Raw genomic sequence first — 27,962 nt, 5'->3', positions numbered from 1 at the left:
CTGAGCATGGCAGCATGTCAGAGAGCAAGCACACAGCACTAACCACAGCACTGTGCTGGAAACAGGGACCTCCTCTCCCAAGAGAACCTACAGCTTTCCTTCTCACCAGCCCAAAGAGCATGGAAAACTTGGCTCTGTTCACACAACAAACACATTCTTTGGTTTCCCAGAAAAGGAGGAATAGGTGCTCGGTGCACTGTGGGTGCCTGGAGTGTTAGAAGAGAATCAGATGCCGCCCCCAAAAACTCTATCTCACTGCAGTGGGAAGCAAGGGGAGAGCAGTAAAATCCTCCCAGCCTGAGGAGAAAAGATGTCTTTTGGTCGGTGACACAAATTTGGGAGCAATTAATAATTAAATACAAGAGTAATGTGGTGGGAAAAGGGGCTAAATTAGTTACCCTGCCTTTGAATTGTGGCTGGCTTCAGTCAGCAAACTCCAGTGACTGCTACAGCAAAAAGTGAATTCACTTCAGTTGATACTTGACCTGAAATGTGTGCTGCAGAGGCACAGGACTGCAGGCTGGTACCTGCAAAGCAATGGGGCAACTGGACTGACCTCCCCTGACAGCTCCCCTCTCACTCACTTTCTCATGGCATTTGTAGCACCACTCTGTGATATCCTTGGGGCCACTGATCCTATGGACAGCTGAAGTCCATGCAATTAGGCCGGTTTAACCGGTGCAGCAGCACATTTTCAATCCTGAGAGTGCTCATGTCGGCAGAAATCTGGAAGGGGGAGCAATACAGGGACTGGTGCTGTCTTAGCAAGCAGAGACCCTATATAGGTTTGGGGGCTGCTTGTTGTAGGGAACTTTTGCTCCTTAAACCTAGCCTAGGAGTAATTTCCCACACGTTTCCCAAGACAACACTCCAGTGGGTTCAACCATGCCCAGGGCATCCCAGAACACTTCATGGCCGGCGTGCATGCTTGGAGTTCACTCCAGTATGGTGACAGTGCAAATCTGCCCATGGGAGCTTGCACCCAGCAGAGTCCTGACACTTCCTTCTCACGCCTCTTACCCACAGCCTGCAGCACCAGCGATAACCAAGGCAGTTTTCCATGATGAACACATAACACACAATTTAAATAGAGAACAAGAAAAAAATCTGAAAAGAAAAAAAAAACCAAAACCCAACAAACCCACTCTACTCTTTTACTCTCTCTCCTCCCCACCCTAAACATTCCAGCCTTCCATGCCACTAGAGAGGGGAGGTGTTTATTGATATTATGCAAGTACTGAAATATTTTTCTATTTCTTCTCTGCTATCCTTTTTCCCCCCCTCTCTCTCCCTCTCTTCTCCGAGGGTTGCAAAGGTAGTTCAAACCCCTCCAGTCATCTCGGCTTATCAGCCACAGGAGATACATTCCTCTGGGCTGCTCCCTTTATAAGTCACTGCTGGCCGGGCGCCCGCCCGTCGCCCCGCAGCCTCCGCGCCGGCCGCGCTGCCCGCTCCGCGCTGCCCCGCCATGCCCTAGCCCGGGCCCGCTCAGCCACTCGGGCAGGGTCGGCAGCGATGGCACCCTCGCCCCCATGCCCCGCCCGCCGCTGAGGGCGGCTGCTGCCGCCGGGATGTTCAGCTGGCATCGGAGCTTCACCCTGGGAGCGCCCTGGAGGAGAGGTGAGTCGGCCGCCCCCCCGGTCAGCCGGCGGCTGCCAACACCTCCCCAAACCCGCACCCCGCCACCCCTTCCTTCCCCTCAGCGCCGCGCGGACGATACTTAGGACAGGCTCATCCCGGCCCGCCCTGCTCCCGGGCCCCGCCGGACGGGCCCCGCGCCGCTGCCGGCCCCCCCCATGCTGCGCTCGCTGCTCTCCGGCTGCCTCTGTCCCCTCGCAGGTAAGGCGCGTCCCCCGGCTCCAGCCTCCCGCCCGCCAGCTGGGGGCAAAGATCGCCCCTAAGGAACCGGTTTCATTTCCTCTTCAAACGCGCTTATTTCGCTTTGCTAAGCGTGGCAAAGCTTGAGAGAGAGTAGCGGGGCGGGCGGGAGGGCTGCGGCTCCGAGCGATCCGTGCTGCCGCGGCACCGGCACCCGGCGGAGCGGCCGCTCCCGGCACCGCGCGGCTCCGACGCTCCGAGAGGCGCTCGGGGCTGCCCTCCGCCCGTCACGGCGCGGGCACGGACATCGGCTCGGTTCCGAGGCAGCGTATCCCCATCCCACGGGGATTGCCGCGGGTTCCAAGTGTTTGACTTGCTCCCGCCTGTGCAGATGAGGTGACTCTGGCAAGAAAGGCAGCTATAGTCCTGCAGCTTATCACCCATACCTTTTTAAGCCTGTTGTGCCAACAAATTATTAGGTCTCAGTATGCCTTTCCCAGGCATAATGGGGCCACTATATTTCATACCTTAGCCAGAGCTGCAGGCGTTGAGATCATAAGCCCCATGTAGCAGAATTCTCTTAGGATCCCTGTTTATCCCTCAGCTTGGCTTGTGGCAGCTGTAAACGAGATCGGCAGGTTCTATCTCATTGGCATGGCTGCACTGGGCTGGTTTGCTCGGCATACAGGTGGCTACAGAGTTTGTGAGAGCGTAAATGTATTGTGCAGTGCAACAGCAGGATGGTAAAAATGTTGCAAACCCATGTGTTTGGGGTGGTGATACCTCCTGGGGTCCCGACCTTCCATCCTTATGCCAAACTCCTGCTTCTTTTGGGGCGCTGCAGCAATTGTTCCCATGGAGTCATCAGAAATGACACATTATTGAAGACACGCTGCCTGGACTGTGCTTCCCAGCTGTCCTGGTCTGGGGCAGCTACTCAGAGCTCCGTGTGAGCTGGAGCCTCTGTGAGGTGCCCCAGCAGGTCACTGTTCAGTGCTGCTGCCAGCCAGGCTGCTGAAGCACCTTGCTCTGCCTGGGCTCAGTCTGGAAACTGCTACCCAGTGGCACAAAGGGCTATAGAGCAATGCTGCTGTGAAAACACGCCAGCATCCCCCTAAGATATGGAGGGTGTTTGAAGGGTGTTTTGCAGTATGGTGGGAACTGCTCCTTTTTGCCCTGGATGTAATTGGACCATGAACTTGTTTCCTCCGAGATATATAGAACAAACCTGATGGCAGGGTTAGGAGGTGAAAGGAAGCTTGCTCTTCCACATGGAAGTGTCCCTCATCACCCAGACACAGCAGTATTGTTAAGAGGGTAGGTGAAAGCTTTGGTGGGGGAACAGAGTTATCCTACAGAGCACTGAGGGATCAAAAAGAGGTTCAGCTAGAATTTATCCAAATAAGAAACAGCAACATCACTCTCTAATGACTTCAGCTAGGAAAAAGACACCAAATATTATGCATGTCCTGATTTGGACACTGTCTCTATTCAGAAACAGCATTCTTGGCTCTTCTCTCACTGCAACTATAAAAGATTTCAGACATGCCAGAGCATGGTTATGCCTGTCCAGTGCCACCTTGTTTGAGCAGAAGCAGTTCTCCAGGGTTTTACCAAGGGACAGCAATGACTGTCATGAAGAATGGCTTAACAACGACCTTTCTAATACCATTCTCGAGTTCCTTTGGCTTCAGTTGAAGCACTGATGTCTAAATGGCCTTGGTCTTTGGGGCTATTGAACAGTTGTTTATCCAAGCCTATTATAGGCAATAAAACCTGAATTACTACATACCTGTCATCCCTGGGGGGCACGTTCCATCCTTGCAAAGGGCCTCCTGGCTCCTAGTTAATTTCTGGCTGAATAATCCTCTGTGATATGAGGCAGCCTGCAGTTCAGATGTACAAGGAAAAGATCTAAATTAGACAGTTTTTGCCAATGTGTGATATGTTTGTTTCTATTGTTTTAATTTTCTGCTCAGACATATCTCTGAGTTGTGTGCTAAATAATCTTTTGCTGTTATACAGGGCTGCTCATCAAAGCACTATTTCCGTTATTTAAGGTTTTGAACCTTTCTCTTGGAGGAACAGGTGGGAATTTCCAAGGAGAAGGATTTGCAGGTCCTTAGTGGCAGCTGTCATCTCCCTGACAAAAATCTCTCAAATAAGACCCATAGGTGATTGTAGGGGCTGAACCTCTTCCCTCCCCCAGCCCTCAGGACTCGTTACATTGCAGAGCAGGGAGGATTTAGGCGCTAATCCTTGTGCGCCAAAATTACCCCCGGCCAGGTTTTCCCTCCGGGTCCTAGGTACAAAGAAATAAGTTGCAGTGAGAAGGCAGAAACGAGTGGGAGCAGCGCTGTAGCTGGGGCAGTGCTCAGGGCCAGGTGTTGGTGTAAAAACTGGTGACTGCCAGCCTGCACAGGTAACTGATAAACCAGGTGGTCTGAGGGGACCTGCTGTGCCCGGGACTTTCTGCCAGAGGTCACTAATCTATCAGACCTGTCGCTAGGTTTCAAAAACTTCACAGGTCACTTGGAATGAATAGGAGCAAGCTGTAAAAGTGTCAAGTGGCCTCTCTACTTGGAAATCCATTTCCTCTTTAGTTCACCCAACTATATCAATCAGTAAACAATCGATCAATCTCCCTCTCATTCTTCCTCAAATGCTTGAAAAGAGTTGTAATTAGCTCCTCTTTTCTAAAACACAGATACTAAAGCAATGAATGTCTCCTCAGAGAGTTTCAGAGTCCTTGAACCCTGTTATCTTTCTCTCGGCATCTACTTTATGTGGATTTATCATTACCAGCTGCACCTGTGGGGACCTATAACATTTCTGGTCACGTTATATTACCAAACTACTATCCTAAGGAACTTCACACACTTAACTAACATGGAGACTAGAGACCACCTTGGAGCCAAAGGATCTAAGTGCTTCGTGCTTTTTGTCCAAGGACTATCTGAAATCCAGCTTTGTCATAACTATTCCTTTGCATGCAACATTTTGAGCAAAACAAATTGTATATGTATATTCATGAAATCCAAGCGCAATTCACTTCTCCAGCTGCATAAATTGAAGTTTAGAGAATCGAATATATTGTGCATATACTGTTACAACACGGCAGCAGGCACCCCTGCAAATGTGAATTTTTCAGTCACAACTCCAGTAAAAAAAAAAAAAACAACCCAAAACAACAAGCAAACCAAACAAAATAGAACAACAAAAAACTCCGATCTTCCCTCTGACAGTGATTTTCATGCCTTCACAAGTTTCTGTTGTTGTAGGTAGAAGTTGTAACTGGTGCACTGAAGACAACAGACCCTGTGATAAGCTTTCGGTATAAATTTTTCAGTTTGTGCTTATCCTAATTTAGGAGAAGCCTTGCTCAGCTTGGGCAGCCCAAGATCGGCAGCACACTCAGCACGCTGCCTGAAAAGCATTGGGGAAGGCAGATAGTTCGCAGACTTTTGGTGACAAGCAGCACCTCTGCCATTGCCAGGACTGGGATCGAGAGTCCAGTAAAGCACCCCGTGGGAATCCGTGGCAAAGCTGCGTGGAGATACATTTGGCTCACAGAGGGTCAGTTGGTAGCGGTTACTGATTTTTTGTGGGTGGGGACTTTGTTTGTTGGGTTGGTTTGGGGTTTTTGGAAGCGTAAGAGTAATTCAGTTCTAGTGAGCTCTGAGGCCCTGCAAAGCCTGCCTGAGCCCCCAGGGCTGTGCTAGGGAAGCTCTTCCCAGCCGGGGAGGTGACACGGCTGCTGCTGCCCTGCGTGGGGGCTGCTCTGGAGGTGCCAGCACGGCCCCAGAGCCCGACCCCACCCTTCAGCACACGTGGGGGAAAAGTCATCAGCAAAAAATGCCTATTGTTTCAGAAAGGAAGTGACCCCTTCTCTCTTAAATGCTGGGAAATTGAGACCTCATCACTGGTGAGAAAAAAACCCACCTCTTCGAAATGAAAGGGAAATACCACCTGAGCCGTCCTGCCAGCAGTGCTAGAATGTGGCACAGTGACAAAACTGAGGGAGTCTTTTTGTACGGGAAGGAAGGAAAATGAGGGAATGCAAGGACTGAATAGGAGAGACAGCCTCTCATTTCTAGGTCATGAGTCTGACTCCAGGGCACTAGTCACTGCTATGTAATGATTCTTCAAAAGGCAACAATCATCTCTTAGTCTGTTACTTGGAGGCCACAGAACCATCACAGAACCAGTCCTGCACGGCAGGGTTTCATCCTTGGCATAGCTGGAGCCAGACAGGAGTTACTAGGCAGGCTGTGTCCTGCAAAGGACGCTGAAAAACGTTTTCTGGCACTTTGCATGTGCACCTTACTCCTGTACTCAGGGCTAAGCAGAATCGTAGGAGTGCTGTGGTTTGAGGTTGATCTTCCTTTGCAGGGTAGCTGTGCAAAGTCCCTGCTACACCAACAACCCAAGTCATTGGTGATACCCTCTATTTTTGGTGGCACAGTAAAGTTGGAAAGTGCTGGCCTTATAAACGGCAGTGTGTAGCATGTTGCATGTCTTGTGGCATGTGTGGCACACAATAGCAGGGAGAGGAAGAGATTCTCTGAGTATCTCTGGGCTGTTCATCCTGTACAGGCCTACCGATGGGTTTGCTGCGCACATGGACCTTGCAGCAGTTCTAGAGGCAAGCAGAAGGCTGCCATGGCTCTACCTCTGCTATCCTTTATAAGACAGTGGTAGATGGAGACAAGCAAAGCTTTGGCTCCAGTTGTGCCATGTTTAACAGAGATTCTCCCCATGCCAAGTAGCCTAAAAATCAGGATGAACATTTTGAGACAACAGGTGGGCAGAGACTGGAAAGGAAGAGAGCAGCAAAGGGCAGTGCTGGTATGGTATGGTATGGTATGGCTCTCAGCTGCCAATAGCAGTACTCATTCCACTGCCAGCCTGGCCTCTTCCTGTCCACCAGTGCTTCCATTAGTTGCATACATCAGAAAACCATGTGCTATTATACTTAAGTCAGTGCATCAGAGACCATGGACCCTTTCAGGGATGTAGCAGAGCTTAACAGGTCTTGCACTGAAAGAATTGCCTGTGAAACACAACTTTGAATAACAGGCATAGATGCAAAAGAGAAAAAAAATCAGACATAGGTTTCAGTACTTTGGAGCACGAGGATTTGGATATAGACTTTGGCTTGGTTTACTAGAAAGGTGGGAGCTTTTGCAAGAATTTGGCTTGAGCAGGATTGGAAATGCAAAGGAGTTGTTCCTGGGCAGTTCTTTAAGTTAAATCTCATGCATCCAACTTACTTGGGGTAAAGAAATTGCTTGAAAGCAATTTTATATTTAGGTATCTGCCCTCCTTCTCCTGGTCAGTAATGCAGCAGGCTGAGTCTTGGCAGCTGCTAGTTATTGTGCAACTGGAAAAATAACTTGGACTAAAAAGTCCCAAGAAGTGAAGCCTTGGGACAGGAGATGATTGGGAGGGTATTTACCTTTGAAAGATTTAAGTTTCTCTATTAGGCTATGCTAACTGCAACATAGAAATATCCTAGAAAGCAATTTAAACATGAAGCAGAGCAAAGCTCTAGAGACTTAGGTGGGACACATCTGCTCCTTTCACTCCCTACCAATTACCTCAGGTATTAGCTAGTTCAGTGTCACCACCTTCTTGTGACTTGGGAAGCAGGCTGATTCTCCAGCTTTACAGGCACAGGAAACCCAGCTTCCCAGGGCTACACATGATCACTCACCACCAGTTACAGACATGTATTTCAATCCAGGGACTCCTGTATACCTCTAGGATGATTACAGAGCTATATAACTCTTTGAAAGGGCTACTAGGGAAGTAGCACAAACTACCCTGAGACAATGTTTGGCCTGGGCACACATGTTGAATATGCTTCAGGAACCTGTACTGATTCTGAAACATGCACACCAAACTCCACTCCTTCCTTGGCTGCCACACCAGCATAGCAGCCAGCTTCCTAAAAACTACAGCATTTGCTATCTTACCCCCACCCTAGAGGGGTGTGGAAAACCGGTCCAGGGGACAAGAAACAAACAACAACAAAAATCTTGGCTGGATTCCCAGGAACAGCAGCCTTAAACCTGGCTGGCCTCCAGCACCAGTAAATTACATCTTACCATTGTTAATGGTTCAGCTCTCTGGAGTTCTTCACACCTCCTTTCAGAAGCCCCCGTGCAGGGTTGTTGCAGCCGTACCCCTGCAGCACACTCCCTCCAGTGCCAGGCAGGAGTTATCTCCCTTCCTTGCTTTACTCAGGGCCCCTGGTATTGCTGAACAAAGCACTTACAGGCCAAGCTCTCGGCCAAAATGAGCTGACACAGTTCTGTTAAGGCCCTGGAAATGAGTTAATTTATAGCAGCTGAGTGTCTGGGTTGCTTTTTTTTTTTTTTTTTTTTTCTTTTCCCCTCAATTAAGCAGATGAACTTTAATTGCACCATTCTGGTGTTTGTTAGCAATATGCTTGAAAGAGCTAAGTGTTTTTGTATGCCTCTTTTGAGATCTGTAGCAAGAACAATCTGCTTCTTGGAAGCCCCATGGTTTAGATTCCATAATCCAGTTAATAGAGAGGAAGAAGAGAGACTCTTCTCTCAGTGAGGTGCAGCAAGAATAACTTGAGCTTCAGGTCACTACCTTAATCACTGGAGATCTTTCTGCTGTAGCACAGATGACCTCACTGACCACGGGAAAATATTATTGAATGAATGAGGATGAGGTGCCAAAGTGTGTTGCAAAATCCTGTTGTCCTTTGCCAGTATTCTGCTCTTGTGGTAGGGGGATGATAACATTTTGCCTCATCATAGGGTGTTGGAAAAATAAATCAGAAATGCTCTGTGGTTTGCAGGACCTGACAGTGCTGAGAGCAATGGTTTGCAGCCTAGAACAGATAAACAATTTTTGTAAAACATGTTGCTAGTGACCACAGTAAGGGGAGAGAAGGGGAGAGCAAAGAACTGTTGTTGGCACCAGGGCGGCCATCCCACAGAGGGTCAAAGATTTCATCTTATTTTCTATTCTTTCTACTCCAGCCAAACCTTCACATTGCAGCTTTTGTAGTCCTAAAAGATATGCAGTAAAGCATCTGACATCTCCTTCTGTAAGTAGCAAGACCTCATTTTAATATGCTGCTTCCTGATTTTAGACAAAGCAATATTTGTGTAGGCCAGGGTGAAACCAGTTAAGCAAGAAAAAACAGGGGCAGATTGAAAGAAGTGAGAGAATCTCCAGTCAAAGGAAAGCATGGTATGATTAATAAGTGAGAACAATCAGTCTGTGGGAAAGAACTACCATTGCATATAGTAATTCCTGGTAAGAGTGACAGCTGTATGGTTTGTTCCTAAAAGTAATTGCAGGAATGCAGCTGCTCTCCTCCTGACTCTCGGTGGTTTTGTTGGCCAGCTGGGTAGTGATGCCATCAGAAGAGCCTGTAAGCCTCGTATTTTTCATGCAGATACAACATTTTGTGTCTGGCTGCCAAGAGGTGTTTGCAGCTGAGCAGGTAGATCCTCTTGACTCCAAATCAAAGTGACTCAGCTCCACCTCCTCCTTCCAAGCCCTGGCACCCAGCTCCCTCTTAGAGCTGATGTTTTGCTATATGTGAAGCTGCAAATCAGTCGCCCTATTCCTCGTCCTCAGGTCAGGGTCCTTCATACATATCCCAAAAGCGGAAGAATAACAACAGAGCCCAGAGCAGGCAGCTCCTGATGAGCTTTCCTGGGTAATGTCTTTTTCTTGTCCCTCATCACAGCAACATCCTGGTGTTGTATTGCTGAGCTCTAGCACTGACTGTCCCAAACATGGCTCTTGGCACTAGGAAGATGCTTGTGAATCCTGCTAAGGGAGGCAGTGCAATTCTCTATACAATAAACAAATCTTATATAAGGGGTATTAGGACTATGTACCACAAGAAGCCCATCAGATTATTTATCACTGACTGCCTTTCATGAAAATCCAGTGTAAAATATTAAATCAGTGGGTGTCTATGAACAGCAAAGGGCATGTTTCAGTGGTATGCCAGGAAATTCTCAAGATCAAACGAAGGGAATTCAAATAAAGTAGAAAATGATCCATGTAAGAGTTAGCTTGGCCTTCATGAGTACAGGTCTCCCTTATCTAAGTCCTTTGCAGAAAGCAAGCTGGAGGAGGTAAAGACGGGTTATTTCTGAAACAGGGAGCTTCTGGGTTACGGCAAAGGAGAACTGCACAGCACAGCTCTCCCTGGTCCACTCCTGGTGGGGTGGATCCTGGGCTTTCCTGCCCACCTAGGGACATTTACATTATTGGCAGTGAGTTTGTGAAGCTGATGCTGGTCTGATTCGGGCAAAAAGAAAGAGGAGAGGGGAATGAAGTAGAAAGTAAGACATCCAGAAAAGTGTATGCATTGTAGCCCTCTGAGGCACTCTGGGGTGAACACTAAGGGAAAAGATACCAGGGAAACTGAAGTTTTGTTCTGCATCAATTCTTGGTTCCAAATTCACAAACATACGTACTTGGAGCTGAAATCTGCAGTTTGCTAAAAGGTAGATGCAGAACTTTCACACTGGCTCTCATGCCATCGTGACCCAAATGTTTGCATTATGAAATATTATATTCAGAAAAACAGTAAGAAAAACCTGGGAGCAGATCTCTGACCCTTGAAGATCAGCCTTTCATCCAGAGACTGTTCTATCACATTACTGTGTAAAATAATTGTGACTTGAAAACAAGTCTTCTTTGTTTGTGTGCAAAAGCTCTCGAGCAAGGCTGCCCTCATCTCTTTTGTTTTTACAAATAAGGTAGGAGCTCACTTTAAAGATGTTACTTCATAGCTAAAACCATATAGCAAGTGAAAAAATTTATAGTGCTTTTTACACTTGCTTTTTTTATCAGAACTTGATTTTTGTCAAGTGTGTGTGAGCAGAAAATACTGCAGAGAATGCCAAAGAGTTTTCAAATTGCTCGTTGCAATCTAAAATTCACTTAAGCCTCTGGGAAGAGTGATTTCATTTTACTCTTTTTTTCTGCTGGTTCAGAATACATTTAATTGGGAAAAAATATTTGAGACTTAAATTAATGTCTATCAGGCTGAAAGAACATGTACATCTCTCCATCTATACGCAGATAATTACTAAAATGTTACCTGCCTACATATGTTGTTTTTTACCTATCAAATCAGAATTGTGCTTTTATGAGCCCCCCTGGAGGACTCTGAGGCTATGAAACACAAGCCTTTCGTTGCAGCAAAGCCCACAAGAAAGCTTCATATAGCTCAAGAAAAACAAACTAGGGTTGTCCCCCTCTACCACCTCGGTATAGGCAGTTTTACATTCCACATCCCTCAGGGGATGCATTAGACACTTGAGTTTTGTAGCCTCCAGCGACCTTCTACTTGTTTTCAGCAGGTAAGAGGAGCCCACCTGCTGAGGACAAAGTCGTGTTAACACACATGAAGATACTGAGCAATGAAGGAATTCAAAACCCAGGGTTAATCCCAGAGGCTCCAGCTGACACAGCCTGCACAGAGGAGTCCCATCTTCCCGGTGCCAGTGTCCCAGCAGCCTTGGGAAGCCCAGATGCAGCAGCCAGGGCAGCAGCTGCAGACTGCGCGGATGGCCCGGTGAGCAGTGACTGCGTAGCCACCCTGCCTGACCTCAGCGCCTTCGAGTCCAAGTGCCGGCTCCACAGATTCTCCAAATTCGAATCTGAGGACTCGGGGGTTGAGCTGCCAAGCGGTGCTAATTCTCCATCAACGCCCACGGGCTCAGAAAAGAGCTTTGTGCTTCACAACAGAGACTCATTTTGTGACTCGGGTGTGCTTAGCACCTCTTCTTCCCCAGAAATTGACCATCAGTTAACGAGAACATGTAAAGAACATGCCAGAAAAGTTAGCCTACAAGATCCAGAGAGCAAAAAGCAAGATGATTACTATAGTCAGGAGGCAGATGCTGTGCAGGATCCTACAGCTTCCCTTGAAGATTTCAATGACCCTCAGGAAGAAAGTCCTGATGAACATTTTCACCAGGATGACAAGCAGTCTCCAGAAAAGGAACCTACTGCAGAGATGGACCTTTCCAGGGAAAGCACTGTTTCCACCCCAGGTCCTACAGAAGAGCCAAAGACAACTGCTGACAATTTTCCAGAGAATTTTGGCAGCATGCAAGACCTTCAGATCCGTGAACATCAGCTGAAGAAGTGCCCCACAAGTGACAGCCTGGATGAATACATGGATGAATGCTGTAGACTGAGTGAGGTAAGAAATATATTAACTTAATCTTAAATCTAGGTCTGTCCAAACACCCCAGTCAGTGTTCAAGTCCTGTTTGTCACAAATTAGACACATCTGAGTGAGTTTAGAATATCTCCCCTGAAACTTGTAAGCAGTAAAAAATGGTATTTGATTTTAAAGGTTTCTTTTCTTACCAGTAAAATTCTGAATTAATTTGTGAATATTAGGTCTGTGTAAGGATGAAAAATGACTCCTTGAGATCTGGTGTTTATAAAAGCTCTAGATAAGAGGATGGACTTGATTCTGGTCTCAAAATGAAGATTATGAAGTTAAGTCATCATCCTCTGATACTTGGGGTGGGGGTCAGAACATATGTTTATTTTCAAGACTAGGTTATTCTTGTCTCTGGGAATAGCTGGCTTGCTTTTGGGGCACTGAAATTTGTAAAGAACTTGTCTGAGGGTTAATTAATTTCTGCCCAGGCCTGTTGTGCCCTGTTAAGTCAACTGTCTCAAATAATGCACGAGCAGGGAGCTAATTCACAAATTCAGATTTTTGTCGGGCTGGAGTTGGAGATGCTATTTTAACTTGCCAGCACAGCTGTGATGGACCAAACTGCAAAGACCAAATTTCAGCAGCTTGTCTCACTCCTTACTCCCTCTCTTTCCCCTTGCTGCCACTGACAAGAGAATAAAAAGCCCTTCTGTGCACCTTCTCCCATAGCCGGTGCTGGTAAGGGCTCCCCCAGCTCTTTGCCTGAAGCCTCATGCTGCTGAAGTGAGGACAGATCACTGCAGTGGGTTCCAGGAACCAGCAATGCAAAGATCTCAGTGGGGAGCTTATTCTTGGCAGAGAGACAGACCAAAGAGCCCCATGAGCAAAGGGAAGGATAAAGGAGAAAGACAGACTAGGTGAAGAGGGTCACAAACACAAAAGCATCAAATGGTGCCTAGCAGGGATTTTTTTGGGGGTGCTCATTGTGGTAATAGTGATGAATTGGAGATGGGTGGGAGTAAGCCAAGTAACAAGTGGTGCGTGCTGTGCAAATAATTTAACCATGACCTTGCTGCCCTGAACAATCGGGCACTGGACTTCCTTTCCAGCATGCCAAAACCTCTTGAGCAGTGAGAAAGGTCAGAGATGTCTCATCTCTGTTAACATTGCTTATCAAAGAAGTACAAGCAACACACAACCCATCTGAGCAGAGTTTTCCTCCCCAGAGCTATCTCACACATGGCAGAAGACAGATGTCTATTTTGCACAGCTCCCAAACAGATCTGGCCATTTGGCAGAGAGTTCAAGAAAAGATGAGAGCAGCAGAATCTCATCATAACAAGACTTCTTAAAAAGTTACCTAAATTCCATGTTGCACTCTGGACAGTTTGCACCCAGATTTGGTCTTGTCGACAGCTCTGTATGCCTGTGAAATTCCTTTAAACTCTTAGTGAAATGGAGCCTCAGTTTACCAAAGCAAAGCGTTTAAATAAACAAGAGAATAAATTAGAAAGAAGCTGAAGAGGAAATTAAGCTCTTGGTGGCTTATCTCCCCTCCTTTTTAATATCCTCACTGGCTGAGTGCTAAAGCCCTGTGCCCTAGAGCCCTTTTCTTTGTTTTTTGAGCTGTGTAAATACAGCTGTGACCTAGATGCTGGGGAAGTTTGCCCCTCTTCACAGCACACCCCCAGGCTGATGTATCTCAAGAGCAGCACTCCTCAAACTCCTGGGATGCCAGGTAGCACCGAAGTTGACTGGGACAAGAAATGCCCATGGACTGCTGCACAGCCCTGCAGCAGCTGCTGCACTGTGTGCCTCAGAGCACCAGGACAGCCTCTGGCAGATGCAGAGTCTTCTGCCCTCACTAGGCTTACACCAGGCTGACCTGTCCTCACTGTCATACAACAGAGACCTGTTCAGGAGTGAGATCCAGATGATCATCTGACCATACAGCTGACAGATGCATCTCAGTTCATCCCATCTGAGGATCTGCTCCAGGCTTTCTCTGTGGTTTTCACATTTGTCTGTCCAAGACACAAAATGGTACTTAGAAACCAATCTCTGCTATGGCCTGTTGTCTTCTGAGGGACTAAGATACCCCTGGAAATGAATCACTGTTGGCTGCAAGAAGGCAGGCCAGCACAGTGTATTCTCACCCTGCTTGGCAAGAACATGGCAAAGCAAATTGCTCCGTCAAGTCAATTCCTGTGTTAAATTAATGTTGATAGAAAGGGAAAAGTGCTTACACTGGCTTATAATTAATGCTCAGTGAGAGCATTATTTAGTTACAGGTGACACCATCTTCCTCAGTTCTATTGATGGTTTTGGGAACTTTGAAGTAATAGAAGAGCAGTTGAGTTTCCCCAGCTCAGCTGGCTTGGCAGTACCGACTGTGCTCACTGGCTCACCACAGCCAAACAAGGATTCAGTCTCTGGATGAAGTTGTCCCTTGATGTCCTCCTGACCATCCCTCGCTGCTGAGACCACTTCCAAGAGAACAGGAAGGAAAATGCTGAAAAAGAGAGACTGGAAATGACCAAATGTTTTGACCACTTGGATTCACTTGGTGAATGGCTTTGGCTGAAAATATACATCAAATCATTTCAGTGCAGCATTTTTAGACAAAGCTTTCTGATCTTTTGTTTTGAACTGTCATTATTTTGAAATTTGCCTGCATTTTGAAAGATGAAAGAAAATGGAAGCTGTCAAACAACAAGAGAAAGAACTTTGAAGCCTAAATAAAAGCATTTCCTTTTAAGCTTGAAGTTTGAAGATACATAGCTTTTGATGCTTTTGCTTTACAAACACTTCCTCACGCTCCATAGAGTTTACATTTAAAGTCAGCCCAGCCCAACCCAGCCTCCTAGAAGAAAAAGGATGGGAGCACCGTCAGCAATAAGAGAAAAAAAATCATTATTCATGCAGTGCTCTTTATCCTGGGCCAAAGCAGTCAAAATGTTTCTCTATAGAGTGGTACAGTTCAGGGGAAGGATAGGGCTACCTGTGATGGTCAGCCCCCTGGCCTGTGCGTGCTGCTCAGAGGAAACCAGAAGCTATCAGCAAGCACAGCCCCTCCTGGACAGCAGGGTGGAGACATCAGAAATACACAACACGATCCCTCTCTTTCCTGTTATTCACAAGCCTTTTGGTGCTGTCAGCTACCAGTGACAAATGCTTCCCACTCAGCTCAGCCTGTGGCTGTGTCACTAATTGGTTGCTCTGGGCCCGGGATGGGAAGGTTGAAATTCCGTTGTTCCCTCTCGGGTGGCATAGTGACCACCATGCTGCCTGTACCAGCCATGCTCACATGGCCAGAGTGCACAGTGAGGGATGCATGGCAGGATGCAGCTAGTATAACCCAAAACTATGCACAGGAAAAGTGGAGAGCATTGTGAGAAGCACAGAAACCTAAGGCAATGCAAGATACGTCAGTGAGCATTTTTCTGAACAAAGAACAGCTTCCCCTGCAAACTGCCTGTCATCTTCAGCTCCTGCTGCCAGGTCCAGCCCAGGACACTTCTCCATTGAGCTCAATTGTAGAAAAGCACATCACATGCATCCAAGTAACAGATAGTGGCTGAAATGAGGCTGGACAAAGTGCTGACTAGATGATCAGACATGCAGATTTTGATTATACATCAGTTGGACAAGAGACTTGAAAGCAACTCTCATTCTTGCAGCTCCCACTGAACTTCAACTCTTTGTAGTGATCAGAGGCTGCAGTGAGCACAATATTCCCCAGAGACAAGAGGACAGGCTCTCACCTCTGTGAGCTGTGCAGCCACAGAGGAAAAGATGTGATTTATGCCAGTCAAAATATTGACTAGAGGGCTCTAGATAAGCCAAAGTCCTCAGTGCAGATGCTGATCTGTATTTTTAAGCTTCCTAAGAAATCTGTGGGCCTGCACAACTGTCATGATTTATTGCCAGGGACACACATAATGAAAACCTGTGCCCAAAACTTAGGTGAGCACTGACAAGGGCAGAGATCCCTCTTTGGTTACACAGGTGTGCAGTCAACGTAGTACATCTTAACTCCTCAGGGTCAAAAAACAATAATATGAGTAACTCAGCATAGCATAACTGGGGGCCTTTAACTCTGTTTAGGCTCAGTCTCATGCCTAAAAGCAAAATCTGGCATGTATTTGTACATTACATTCTTACTTTCCTAGAGAAGTTTTAACCATGTGATTCATAAATTGTCTTTATGATCCTCCACATCTTCATCTTACAGAAAAGTAGGCAAGATATTTTTCCTTCGTCATAGGCTTCATTATCTCAAAAATGGGCACACAGCTTTTGTTCCAACACTATTTGACAATTATCATGTGGAAAGTAGGACAAATTTCAGTCATGAAGCTTCAGCTGGGAGGACAGAGAATGGAAGAGACATCCTAGAAAATGTTTGCAGTTTTCTTGTGGTTGCTGACTCTTCACTACTTGCATAAAACTGTCTCAGATGCTGAGAGGAAAATATTTAGACCAGAATATGACAGACCAGAGTCTGTGTGCACTTGGCATCACCAAAAGATAGCTAGGGGTCTTTAGGTATTCCCAGTCTATGAAAAAACAAAGTCTTTGAAGGGTTCCTAGAGAGACTCTCTCTGCACAATTGTTTTGGGGGCAACCAGCTAAATTACACAAATATTCTGTATGGAACACTTGCCATATCTGAGCAATCCTAATGCTAACCAGCCCTGTGGCAGGCTGAAGCACACCCCTAAAAGTTTTCACCATTGCATTCTGACCACAGAGGAGGCTGGCCCTGCAGAAATGTGCAAGCACTGGAGGCTCTGCCCAATTTGTGCTTTCTGAGATCACTTCAATAAAATGCAGATTAATTTGTCATTAAGTAGCCCAAACAGCCTTAAGCAGCCTCTGAAATCTGGATGTGAAGCAGGGATCTTCAGCATATTGGGTCCAACCTTTTCCCTCTCATTTTCTGGGCACCTGTATTTACTTTCAGGAGTTAGAAATTTACTCTAACTTTTGCTAAAAGCCACGTTTTTTCCGTGCTTGTCCCAAACACACCTTTGCTTTCCAGAGCCTTCAGCTCTAGACACAGAGCATGGAAAAGCAGAACCCTCTTCTCTCCTCCCCCTGCCCATTTTGGCCTACAAACCCAGCAGCCACAGACATGAAGCAGGACTGTACAACATTAAGCACAGGACAAATACGGAGCAAAAAGAGGGTCTCTAAGTGAAAGAGGTCACCATCAAATGCTTAATTCTTTTTCTCCAAGCCAAGTTAGAGCCAAGTGCTTTACTCCAAGACCTTGTGTGTCCCTTGAAGCCTCCCCTTGTGTTTCCACAGCTATAATGGGTTGGATTTGGCTCAGTGTCTCCTTAGGGCAGTACAGACATGCCAGCAGTCATGCAGTAGCATACTGGAAGGAAGAGGAGTTGCTAGATGTGCAAAAAGAGGGTACAGTGTAGCAGAAAGCCTATATTTTGGGATAATAAGGAACTACTGACTGTCTATTGGAACAGTATATAAAAATGACTGTTCATTTTGAGGCAGCTCAAAATGGCTAAATTTTCAGAAGTTGATACCCATGTATTTTCTGAAAATTATGTTTCTCAAGCTGGGCACCCCCAAATCCCTAGCTGCTTTTAGATATGTTGGTTATAGTGCTTTCGATTCAAGCTTTTCCCACAAGGTACCACATAGGCTTTGTTTTCCCTTCGGGTCCTGGGGCTGTGTCCCTTCCCATTGCACAGCCACAGTAAATACTCAGTTTTACGGCTGAGTAACTTTTGCATTGCCACCACTTCTTGCAGGCTCTGCTTGAGAAGAAAATAAAAGTCATTAAATGAATGACTGCTTGACTTGGAGTCAACAACCTCTGTCCCAACTTCAGACACAAAAGCATCTGGATTTAATAATACCTGTTTATAAATAACGTTGTATCATCATTTGTTTAAAAAGAAGTAAATCCTAATGTTGATTATTTTTGAACACACCATGAGCTTTCTGACATAATGAAAAGACAGGAAGAGTCCCAGGGCTGGCATTTCCCCAAAAATGTAGATTGTTGTGGGAAAGGAGACAGAGTAAGCTTCCTGCTTTTGTAGAGGGAACTTATTTTTTGAAGTAAGATAAACTTAGAGCACTGCTTTTGTAAAGATTGAGGCTTATTTTACTCACTGATATCACACGCACATCAGCAGGCAGCGCCAAGGTGGAAGTGAGTCCCTGTGTGTGTTTGTTAGCAGCACGTTTGACACAGCCTGAGCACGGCACAGGGGAGGACACTCGCTGTGCTTGGGGAGGTCTTGGCACCAGAAATGGCGAGGTGCAGAGCAGGAGGCTGGGAAGCATCATAGCTTTTCTTCTGCCATAGGATTACTCTCTGTCTCCAGCATTGCCCTTGGCTGAGCAGCAGTGAGGCTCTGTCAGGTCCTGATTGAAGAGAAATCAGCAGTAGAGATTATCCTTCCACAGCCAGACAGCAAAGTTGCTCCTGCAAACTTTCTTCAGGCATCTCTTCAAGACTGAGAGTAGCAGCAGGGATGTAAGCTGGGGTCCACTAAAGACTAGTGGAAAGATGTTCTTTCACACTTTGGCAGCTTAATTCAAGTATGTTTCTCTCACAGACACACCAGTGATGAGGGCCAGAGTACAGCAGACAAAGTGTACCCCCAAGTTGGTCACAACTCAGCAAATCAATGCAACCTGCAGATACATGTCTTTGGGTAGGAGCTAAGCCGAGCTTCAGTACACAAAAGTGTGACTTGCACTGAGGATTGTGGGCTAATGAGCCATACTAGCCCCAGCCATCCATTGCATACAATTGAACCATATTGGTTTGTAAGGCTTCTGATGCCAGTAAAACCCAAAAATTAGCCTGGGAAGTGGAACTAGTAACAGGCTGTCATGAGGTTTTCCTCTGCATCAGCCTGTGATCAGTCAGAAGAGTCCCTCTGACAGTGGAAATTGCTGAGTAATCCAGAAAAGAGCTTCAGCAAGTAATGCTGTAGCTCAAAACTGTGGTAAGACCAAAGCGCCTTGCAAGAGGAAGCCTGACTTTATCACAGGATATGACTGTACGGAGTGTGCATGGCTCTCAGCTCCTACTAAGAATTGATCTCTTGTTACTCCATGGTCCAAGATCTATTGTCTTTGCAGGTGAACCAAAGTAACAGCAAAGCCCTGGGATCTGGTCTGGGATACCTAGAACACATCTGCCAACTGATTGAGAAGATTGGGCAGCTTCAGGAGCACAACCTGCGTCTCCAAAAACAAGTGTGCAGGTTGCAGAAAGAGCAGAAGATGAGTCAGATAAAAGAGGTAAGCAGATAGTGTAGTATCCAAAGCAGATACCATGGTATCTTCCACTGAGTAATACATCTTAAATAATAAACTCAAGGCCCAACAGAAAGTTCTGTGTGCAGGAAGATGCCAATTTACCACATCCAGCACCCACCTGGACTGGGTACTCTGGTCTTTAGGGAGGCCTCATACACCACAGTGGGTTTACTTTCCTGAGACTGGGCTTGAGTTTCTGGTCTTATACAATTTGGTTTCCCAAATGTGCTTGCCTCTGAGTTAAAAAGCACACTTCTCACCTCATACAATGGCCTGTTCTAAGTCAGTAAATTTTTCTTCTCTAAGCTGTAAACTTCCCAAGAATGCTTCTCCTCTCCTCAATGCTACCAAAACAAAATCCACAGAGCTCCTTAGCAATTCTGTTTTGATTTATAAGATCTTACATTTCCTTCTGTTTTCAAACTGTCAAAATCCCAGAATTTTTCACAAAACAAACACAAGGGGAAAGAGAAGCAGCAATACCACGACCCAGCTCCATGCTTTTTTTCACTTCCTGTGCTCCTAAGCTAACAGATGAAAACTCTCTGACATTAAACCATTTCAGTGTTCCCATTTGTCATTTTATCAGCCAGAGGTAGCTGGAAAATCTGACTGAAATTTTCAAATAATTTCAGGGTCTTCCAACATTTCCATCAGCATTTTTTAGTCCCTGCATATTTTATTAAACTCTACCCCACCTCTTCTTCAGTCATCACACCAGATTTCCATCTTTTTTCCTCCCCTGCCTTTTTGTTTGTTTTAACACTCCCCAAAGGAACAGAAAGGGTTTATCACACTCAGCTATTTCTTCCCAGCTGTGCTGTGGTGAGTCTTTTATTCTCCTGATAGCGTCATTGTTCCCCTGGTGCTGCTCTCCCACCTGCTGGGACTGGATCTGCAGTAGGTGACTGACTCCTCCTCAGAGCCAAAGCCAAGTTCTGAGTCAGGTTGCAGAGCAGAGTAGCTTGTCATTTCCATGTACCCATCTCTCACACTCAGAGGAATGCAGCCTCCTACATAGAGCCTGGGAATTGTTAACACATTTCCTGAAGCTTTACAACTGTGAGTCATTGCTCAAAGTAACTCTTCCAAGCTGCAAAATCATCTGGTGTACATGCCCCCTCCCCAGCTCCCACTGAAATGAAAGGCACTGTGCTTTCATTTAAATATTTGAAACTTTGATCTTTTTGGTACTTCTGAAGGTCTCTCAGCAGTGTCTTCTCAGATGCATTTGTCTCATACTGTTCAGTGGGGAATTGGATTCTCAGATGTAATATTTAGTGCTTGCAGCGTGGTTTAAAAAACTGGACACTCTCAGGTATCCTGTGGAGCCTGGATCTCCTACATTTGAGCAGCTCTCCATCATTTTGTTCTTCAGTCATAGCCCCTCTGAATTGAAGAGGAACACTGGCCATGAAACACGAAGATTGCCATCCATAATTTGGAGGGGTTCAAAGACTCCTTTACAAACCATGTTCACTCTTCATGTAGACTATGAGCATGGAAAGGTTTCCATGTCCCAGACATGGCTAGGGAAGACACAACCCCCAAAACATGGGGTTAGCATGGTATTAAGAGCTGGTCACAAGGATTGTAGATACCCAATGCTCGCAATGCTGTTCTTGAGAGGTGTACAGACATCACCACAGAAATGATGGCTCTGATCCTGGGACACAAAGGGAACACTGCTGCTCCACATCCTTTCTTTACAGGGAAATCTATAATACCATGGGCCAAAACTGGCATCTTTCATCAGATTTGCTAAGCATCTCCCAAAGGTATTGATAATGCAAAGTACCACACTGCTGTAACAACATATGCAGATGAGAAGTGACATTGAAACTGTCAGTTTCTTGGGGGTCTCTAGAGGTGGTAAACTGGTGTTGGCCTGTCCTAGTTCCAACACCAGTAAACAGTTTGGTTCCCTTTCTGCTTCAGCTGGATAAAGTTCTCCTTCCTTCCTACCCTATTAAACTCTTCTGCAACAGGGTTGTACAAGGTAGAAAATCTCCCCTTCCTCACCCCACCAGCAACAGCAGAAGTACACTGACTGAAATACCACATACAGTCCATTTGGCCGGTAACACTCAAGAAAACTGTGGCATCCCATCAATAAAAATACAAGATATTGTTGTCTGTGCATGCTCCAAAACAAATAACATCTTAAAATATGAGTCATTGTTATAACTGATCTGTTTATTTACACTAATGCCTCTGAGCAGCTCTCTGTTTAGAAACTCATATTCAATTCCTTCTGGGAAACAAACTGAAAAGATGCTGAGTATCAGGCAATTTAAGTTAAATGCTAATGAAGCCATGAAAGCTCTGTATTACTAACTATGGGGTGTTCAGCATTTTAGAGAATTAAATAATTTGTCTGTGCTCTGGTGGGTCCTAGGACAAGGATGGACATCCCTGGGCTGGAATGTTTACAATTCCTCTGTAGTGTCACACCATCCATTACCTTGGGTTGTTGCAGTCTGAGAGCCTGAATACTTTCTTTTTGTCTGGTACAGGAATACATTCTGCAGCACTGCTCCTGTGGAGCTGCCAGTATCTTCCTTAAGTCATATCAAGACATGAAAACAAATTTTGCTGGGAGGAGCAGACCTCACAGCCTTTTGGTTCAGACTGGAAACCCTTCTGATCTTTCCATCATCCCAGAAATAGGAGCGAACACCGAGAAGCTGAGCAGCTGCAATGGTGAGTTCAAATACCTCTAACATGGCCTCCTGTTTGCCACCACTTGGTCAAACAAGCTGATCAACCACTTTCTTTTCCCAAGGAAAGACAGTTGGGAACCAAGCAAAGTTTTAGTAGAACTAAACCCTAGCTGAAATTCAAGAGAAGCAATGTAAAATGCTCTCTCTATACCTAGGATTTTAACACTGGCTGCTTCATGTGTGTGAATTGGGGTTTTTTGCTTTGCAGCTGTGGCTGTAAAGATTTGGACAAGTGAATTATAAAATAGATCTCTTGGAAAATTAGCATGCCTGAATGGGACCATTAGTGGAGCCCCCTTCCACCCAGGCAAGGTAGGATTTGATCTAAGATGGAAAACCTTATGCATGTTGTTAGTCGTCTACTCTCTCCAGTAGGCACGGAACAAATTCCTGGAGGGTGACTTATTCTATAGACCAAGTGGAAATAAGCCCCAGCTGCAAAGCTTGGATCCAGAGATCAGTTTTTCCAGATGGCTGAGAAACTGGGCTCAGCCTACTGATGATAAAGCCAGATGAAAAATCTGTTAGTCTGTCACTAAATGAGCCAGATCAGTTTATTTCAAACCTTGGATTTCAGCTTTTTTCTAATACCTGGTGAAACACAGAACAACTTCATTGCAGGATTGAGTCAGAGCCTTTGGGATCACACGGGGTCTTATCCCATCTTTAAGTCCTTAGGGTTCTCATCCCATCTGAAGTCATAACTTGCTGCCAGCACTGCCCAGAGGCCAACCTAGCAGGACACTGCTAAGAAATAAGTCTTTGCATTTCATTGCAGGAAGTGAGAGATATCTGGAATCAGGAAAGAGCCAGCTGATGATGGGGCTCAGAAAGTCAGCAAACAATAAGAACAACAAGGAGAATGAGTTCAGAGAAGTTGGGAGTATGGCAGAGGGACAGGCTTTTCTGTCAAAGGACCCTGCAGTAAGAAAGGTGAGTGATAAGCTTGGAACCTAGCTCTGAGTGGGACCTGTGGGAGAAGCAGAGAGAAGTTCTGCTCAGGCAGATCACAGTGAGGTGCCAGGACAGCAAGCCAGCCTTGTCTGCTGCTGAGTGGAGCTGGGCCAGCAAGGGTTAGGGGAATCTGTGTCTCTCTACTCCTAACCTTAAATGAAGAAGGACTATGTCTATGTGCCAAGAAAGGCACAAATGGATCACTGGTGCAGGGGAGAGGAGCACTGCAGACAGCAGCATGGGGTGCTCATGCAACCTCACCAACTCCAAATAACTTACTGTGTGGACTCAGTCATAAGTATCTCCACTACTGATGCTAGTGAGATTAAACCAAGTTTTCATTAACAGTAATAAAAATTTTAGTGGATCAATCCTTAGCTGGTTACACTTATTACCAGACTGGCAGCATATCAATGTAATTAGCTCCAGTCCTCAAAGCATGTTCCAGGGAATGTGTTTCAGCAAATCTGTGTCACTGAAGTTCAAGGGAGTGAGGATGAATGCTTTCCTCTCCCTTTCTTTCTCATTGTTTGTGCCTGCCTCAGCACTTTCATGTTCCGGTGGGGTTCAGAAGTGCTGAAATGCCAGAGCAGAGACTCTAATCAGAGTATTCCCAGCCCTGCAAACAGGAAAGAGGAAGGAGTAGGTCTCTCACGGGAAAGACCTCATGAAATTTCCACCCTTAAGTTGCAAATGGGTCACAAACATTTCAATGAACTTCAGAACCCAAATCAAGGCTGAGGCCTGAAAGGTGCTCCATGCTCTGCCTTGTGTCCAGCCAGCTTTCGGAGTATTTTAAGCATGTGGGAACTTCTGATGACTTTACAGGACCATAGAATCGAGATCCATGCTCTTTAACCTGAATCCTCATCCTCTCTTGTTACATCACACCTTAGTATTGTCACTTAGTATTGGATTTTGTACCCTGAACATGAAAGGCTCCATTTATTCCTACAGTGCAGGTATTGTAGGAATTCTGTACAGGGAATTCTGTACTGTATGGGAATTCTGTCTGTTACACTCATGCCCAGGCTACTAGGTACTAGACACATAAACTGGCAATTTAAATACAAAAGAGAGGTGAGAAGTGGAAGGAGAAAGAAGGGATTATCACACATGTGGGGGACTGAGCCTAAAAAGAAATGAAGGACTCGACCAAGGCTATGAGTACATTCCAGTGCAGAGCTGAGAACAGAGAATAGTCTGTTGCAAATGCTGTGAGTTGGTCTCACTGTCCTGTTATTTATCAATGTAAATAAATTCCCTTTTGTTTTTAGGCTCTGGACGTCAGCAAGAACATCTCGGTATGTACTGCCTTTGCAGAATATATTTAACTTGTGTCTACATTATCAAGGAGTAAGCCCGTGTAGTGCACACCATCGTATGAACAAAAGAGGTCTACTCACCCCCAAAGTTTACTCTCATGGACGACAGGAACATCATCTGCTCAGGCTTTCTGCGGTATCAGCAGTGCTTGCTTGTCCAAGACATCACCAGCACAACGAGGGACTAACTGCTGAGGCCTCAAAACCCTTCCACAGCACACATTAATCCTAGCAGTAAACACAGAGGTTTGCTATTTCCTTGAGTAAACAGTCTTGCTTACAGGCAATTAACTCAATAGCACTGAATCAGGTGCTGCAGTTCTCAGCTGAGCCATGCCTCATCTGAAGTTTTGAACTGAAAACTTTGCAGATTCCCAAGAAGAACTATTGCAATAGGCATTGCTGGGGCTGGTAAGTGAGGCTGGGCAGCTGCCAGGTTGTGCTCTTAAGGTGGCCATAACTCCTGTAATAATGGTTCTGCTGGTAGCACAGCAGCACCAGCACACAGTGAGGAGGAGACTCGGGACAGGGCAAAACAATGTCAGGAACATGACAATGATTTGAGAAATTCACTGAAATAGGAATAATTTCTCTCTGTTATGCTAGTTCTGGGACATGATAATTTTTGTTCTGTTCCCCAGGTTTTCCAGTCATCTCTTTAGGAAATTTAAAACAATATTGGAAAAAAGAAACTAATTTTTTGGATTCAGAGTTCCATTTAGTTCACGGGTCCAGATAAGCCCAGGCTGGAGAGACCAAAGATTAGAGATGGCCTCCTGAGACTCCCTGACCTCCTGATAATCTCTATTAGCATTTCAAATGTAAGGCCAATAGCTGTGGCTTGCTGAGTGACAGGGAAACAAAGGCTTGATCTCCTAATTCGTGTTCCACAAAAGCTACCACCTCAAAAAAGGCCATACCAATGCACCTGGCCTAATAGAAAGGATAAGACAGTCAAACTGTCTTTTTGGGTTTCATTGTAAAGGCCCCCTTCATGCATGTGAGTAGGTAGGAAACCAAACCAATCTTCTCCTTTAGCATAGCATAACAATAGGGTAAAACGTGCTCTTAGGCAGCTACTCAGCATTCACCAGTGAGGGCACCTCACTCTCTTAAATCCAAAATCAGAAAGAACAACAGAGTCCTAGGCAGAGAAATGTTACCAAGCAAAATATGAAAAAGATAGTATTACTCAGAGTTCATCCATCTTGTCTCCTTGTCGTATACAGGTACAGGTTGGCCACTGGGCATCACTGCAGTGTTAAAAATTCTTTTGTGGGCCCTGACCCCTATCTGTCTGAAATAAAGAAATTTCCCTTTTCCCACCACCCTGGAATATCCCAAAGCACCATGTGTTGGCCAGATGAAGTCTGCCAGCAACTTGCCTCTGGTCTTTTAAGTTGTGGTTTCTTTTTGCTCCCTAGGGTGAGAGCCATGCTTGGAGGAGAATGAGAGACCTTATGAAAAAGACAAGGTTGACAAACCAGAACAAGCTGGGGCTGTCTTCTGCTGCTCTGAAGAGATCCTGCCCACAGTTGTATAGGTGAGAGGATACTGTGGGAGATTTTCACTTAGTGTTGGGAGGAGGTGGTAGAAGCTTTAGCTCTGGGTGTTGCTGTCTGGAGAAGACCACTCCTTACCTTATTTCCATTGCATATGCTGGTCCTGGCTAGCAGTAGTGTTTGCTTCCTTAGTGCCCAGATGATCCAGGATCCCAACTGGATGTTACCCATGTGAAAATCATGGAAACATTAGTGTCACTAAAATAAGGGGCTTCTCCCCAGCAGTGCAAGGGGATGATTACAATTCGCCAGAGCTGTCTATAGCCTAGTTATTTGTCTTTCTTCTCCCTCCTAAGCATTGCAGTCAGCACTAATGTTCTCTTTTGTCCACTTTCCCACCTTTCCTCCAGTGGGAGCAACTATATTGTACCTGGTGTGTGTTGGGATGGGACAGTCAGGATCAGCTGGATGGTTTTGTCAGAAGAAGGAGAGGTGAAGTTTGCTGAGTGTGTGCTTATGGGTGGGACCGTTTGTTGCTGTAGATGAATATTTGGGTCAAGTATGAGGTCTTATTTCGATTAAGGGATCCATGCTCCTCCCTTGGGCCACTTTGTCTAGCAGGTTGGTTGTAGCCTGGCCTCTGAACTAAACTGTGTTGTGCATGTCCATCTGACAGTTCTGCTTGCACAGATATTCCCTGTGCACTTGCCAAGTCCTCCCAGCTAGTCTGGTGAATTTGGAGTGTTTGTGCGTGTAATCAGGTAACAGGAAGAGCCTGGGTATCTTAGTCACCAAAGCAGGAGCATTACATGGAGCTGTGCACCTCCCTGTATGTTTTTTCAGCTGAGGTCTCAGTAACCTCCAGCGGAACATCTCAAATGTGCTTAAGTCCTCCTCCAGTTTTAGAGGGGGTGATGGTGGGGAAACAGCAGTTGTTTAAGCACTCAGGAATGTCCTATTGTTCCCCTTAAGACAGCCTGTACCTACCTTACAAAATGCATAAGGGAACTGGGAATCTTATAATTACAGCTGGAAAAAAAAAATCCTCTGTAATACATGGAGTGATCTTTCCAGCTGGGAAAAGGTTGGTTGGGGCCCAAGCATATGTAACAGGAGAGCTTCCTCCTATTGTTTGGGAAACTGGAAGAAACACAAAGCAGAGAGAGATCAAACAGTTCCATCTAAAATAGATGGTGAACCAGCTGGGGAAAAAATACAAACTCCTGTGAACCTTCCCTCTAAACCTGAATAGAACCAGCACTTTTATTTCAGTTTCACAAAAGTTCTGTCTCTGTAACTTTCTGCTTGCCCCATCTCCACAGCACAGAGGACAGCTCCAGCAGTCCCTGCATAAGAATTGAAGGCTAGGTCCTCAGCTGCCTAAATTAATGTATTTCCAATGAAGGGTCAGCCCAACAGGCTCAGCTCTGCCTGGGTCTGCCTGGGACCTCTGCCAAGGGTCAGCTCCTGGCAGAAATTCTAGCTCCCTAGAAATTAGTCTACTAGAATGGACAACTACAGCTATCATGGAAATGCTGTACAATGAGATGCCAAATGAACAGTCTTTTTGCCTGGCTGTATCCAGAGCTCTTATACACTGCTTTTTGCAGGTTGTTTTCAGTAGCTGATGAATGGCCTTTTCTTCTACTGTTCTCCTCTTGTATATCTCCATAAAACCCTTGCCTCTACTCGTGCCCCTTATCTCCCTCCATTTCCTTTTCTCCTTCATTCTAGCTCTTATTCCCTACCCCATCTGTATTTGGCCTTGCTCTTTTTACCCAAACCTAGCAAAAGAACCCTGTCCTTTTCACTGGTGTGTGGAAAAGCTGGGCACCTTGTTCATGTGGCAGCTTGGATATGCAGTTGCCCTCAGGCTCCTATGAAGTAAAAAGTTAGGCTTAATGGATCAATGACAGACCAGCAAATGCTGCTGGACAGTAAGAGGGACCCTTCCTGCAGCAGTACCAAAATGGTAAAGCAATAAAGGCTCACTCATCTGCAAATCTTGGCAAAGCAAACCTTGAAGCCCTGATACTCTCAGCATTTAAAGCCACTTTTATAGTTGATGAAACAGATTTGTCCTGGCTCCTGGTCCTGTTTGTACACGCAGACATAAGGAGTTGGCTGGCTTTTGCTTACCTGG

General features: G+C 45.8%; 2 protein-coding genes across 5 annotated transcripts in view; one reads left to right on the top strand and one right to left on the bottom strand.

Annotated features, from left to right (window-relative positions):
* HELLS (helicase, lymphoid specific) overlaps positions 1 to 8,099 on the bottom strand; it is a 50,058-nt gene extending 41,959 nt beyond the window's left edge. The window contains exons 1-2 of the mRNA XM_064716107.1: positions 7,929 to 8,099; positions 3,611 to 3,704 (exon numbers count right to left, since the gene is read on the bottom strand). Coding sequence (XP_064572177.1) covers positions 3,611 to 3,704; positions 7,929 to 7,931 — 97 coding nt within the window. The 5' untranslated portion in view covers positions 7,932 to 8,099. The remainder of the gene's footprint in view (positions 1 to 3,610; positions 3,705 to 7,928) is intronic.
* LOC135449306 (uncharacterized) overlaps positions 1,324 to 27,962 on the top strand; it is a 31,134-nt gene continuing 4,495 nt past the window's right edge. The window contains exons 1-7 of one of the 4 annotated variants that reach the window (XM_064716111.1): positions 1,324 to 1,620; positions 11,187 to 12,037; positions 19,136 to 19,297; positions 21,832 to 22,018; positions 22,817 to 22,971; positions 24,270 to 24,296; positions 25,742 to 25,860. In XM_064716111.1, the coding sequence (XP_064572181.1) occupies positions 1,533 to 1,620; positions 11,187 to 12,037; positions 19,136 to 19,297; positions 21,832 to 22,018; positions 22,817 to 22,971; positions 24,270 to 24,296; positions 25,742 to 25,860 (1,589 nt within the window). In that variant the 5' untranslated portion in view covers positions 1,324 to 1,532. Of the gene's footprint in view, positions 1,621 to 1,697; positions 1,840 to 11,186; positions 12,038 to 19,135; positions 19,298 to 21,831; positions 22,019 to 22,816; positions 22,972 to 24,269; positions 24,297 to 25,741; positions 25,861 to 27,962 lie in introns of those variants that run through there. The other 3 variants (XM_064716112.1, XM_064716114.1, XM_064716113.1) reach the window with 3 other exon arrangements.

The sequence above is a fragment of the Zonotrichia leucophrys genome, chromosome 6, assembly GCF_028769735.1.
Source record: "Zonotrichia leucophrys gambelii isolate GWCS_2022_RI chromosome 6, RI_Zleu_2.0, whole genome shotgun sequence".
NCBI classification, from domain to species: Eukaryota; Metazoa; Chordata; class Aves; order Passeriformes; family Passerellidae; genus Zonotrichia; species Zonotrichia leucophrys.
The sequence above is the reverse complement of the archived record's forward strand: the minus strand, read 5'-3'. Positions and strand labels throughout refer to the sequence as shown.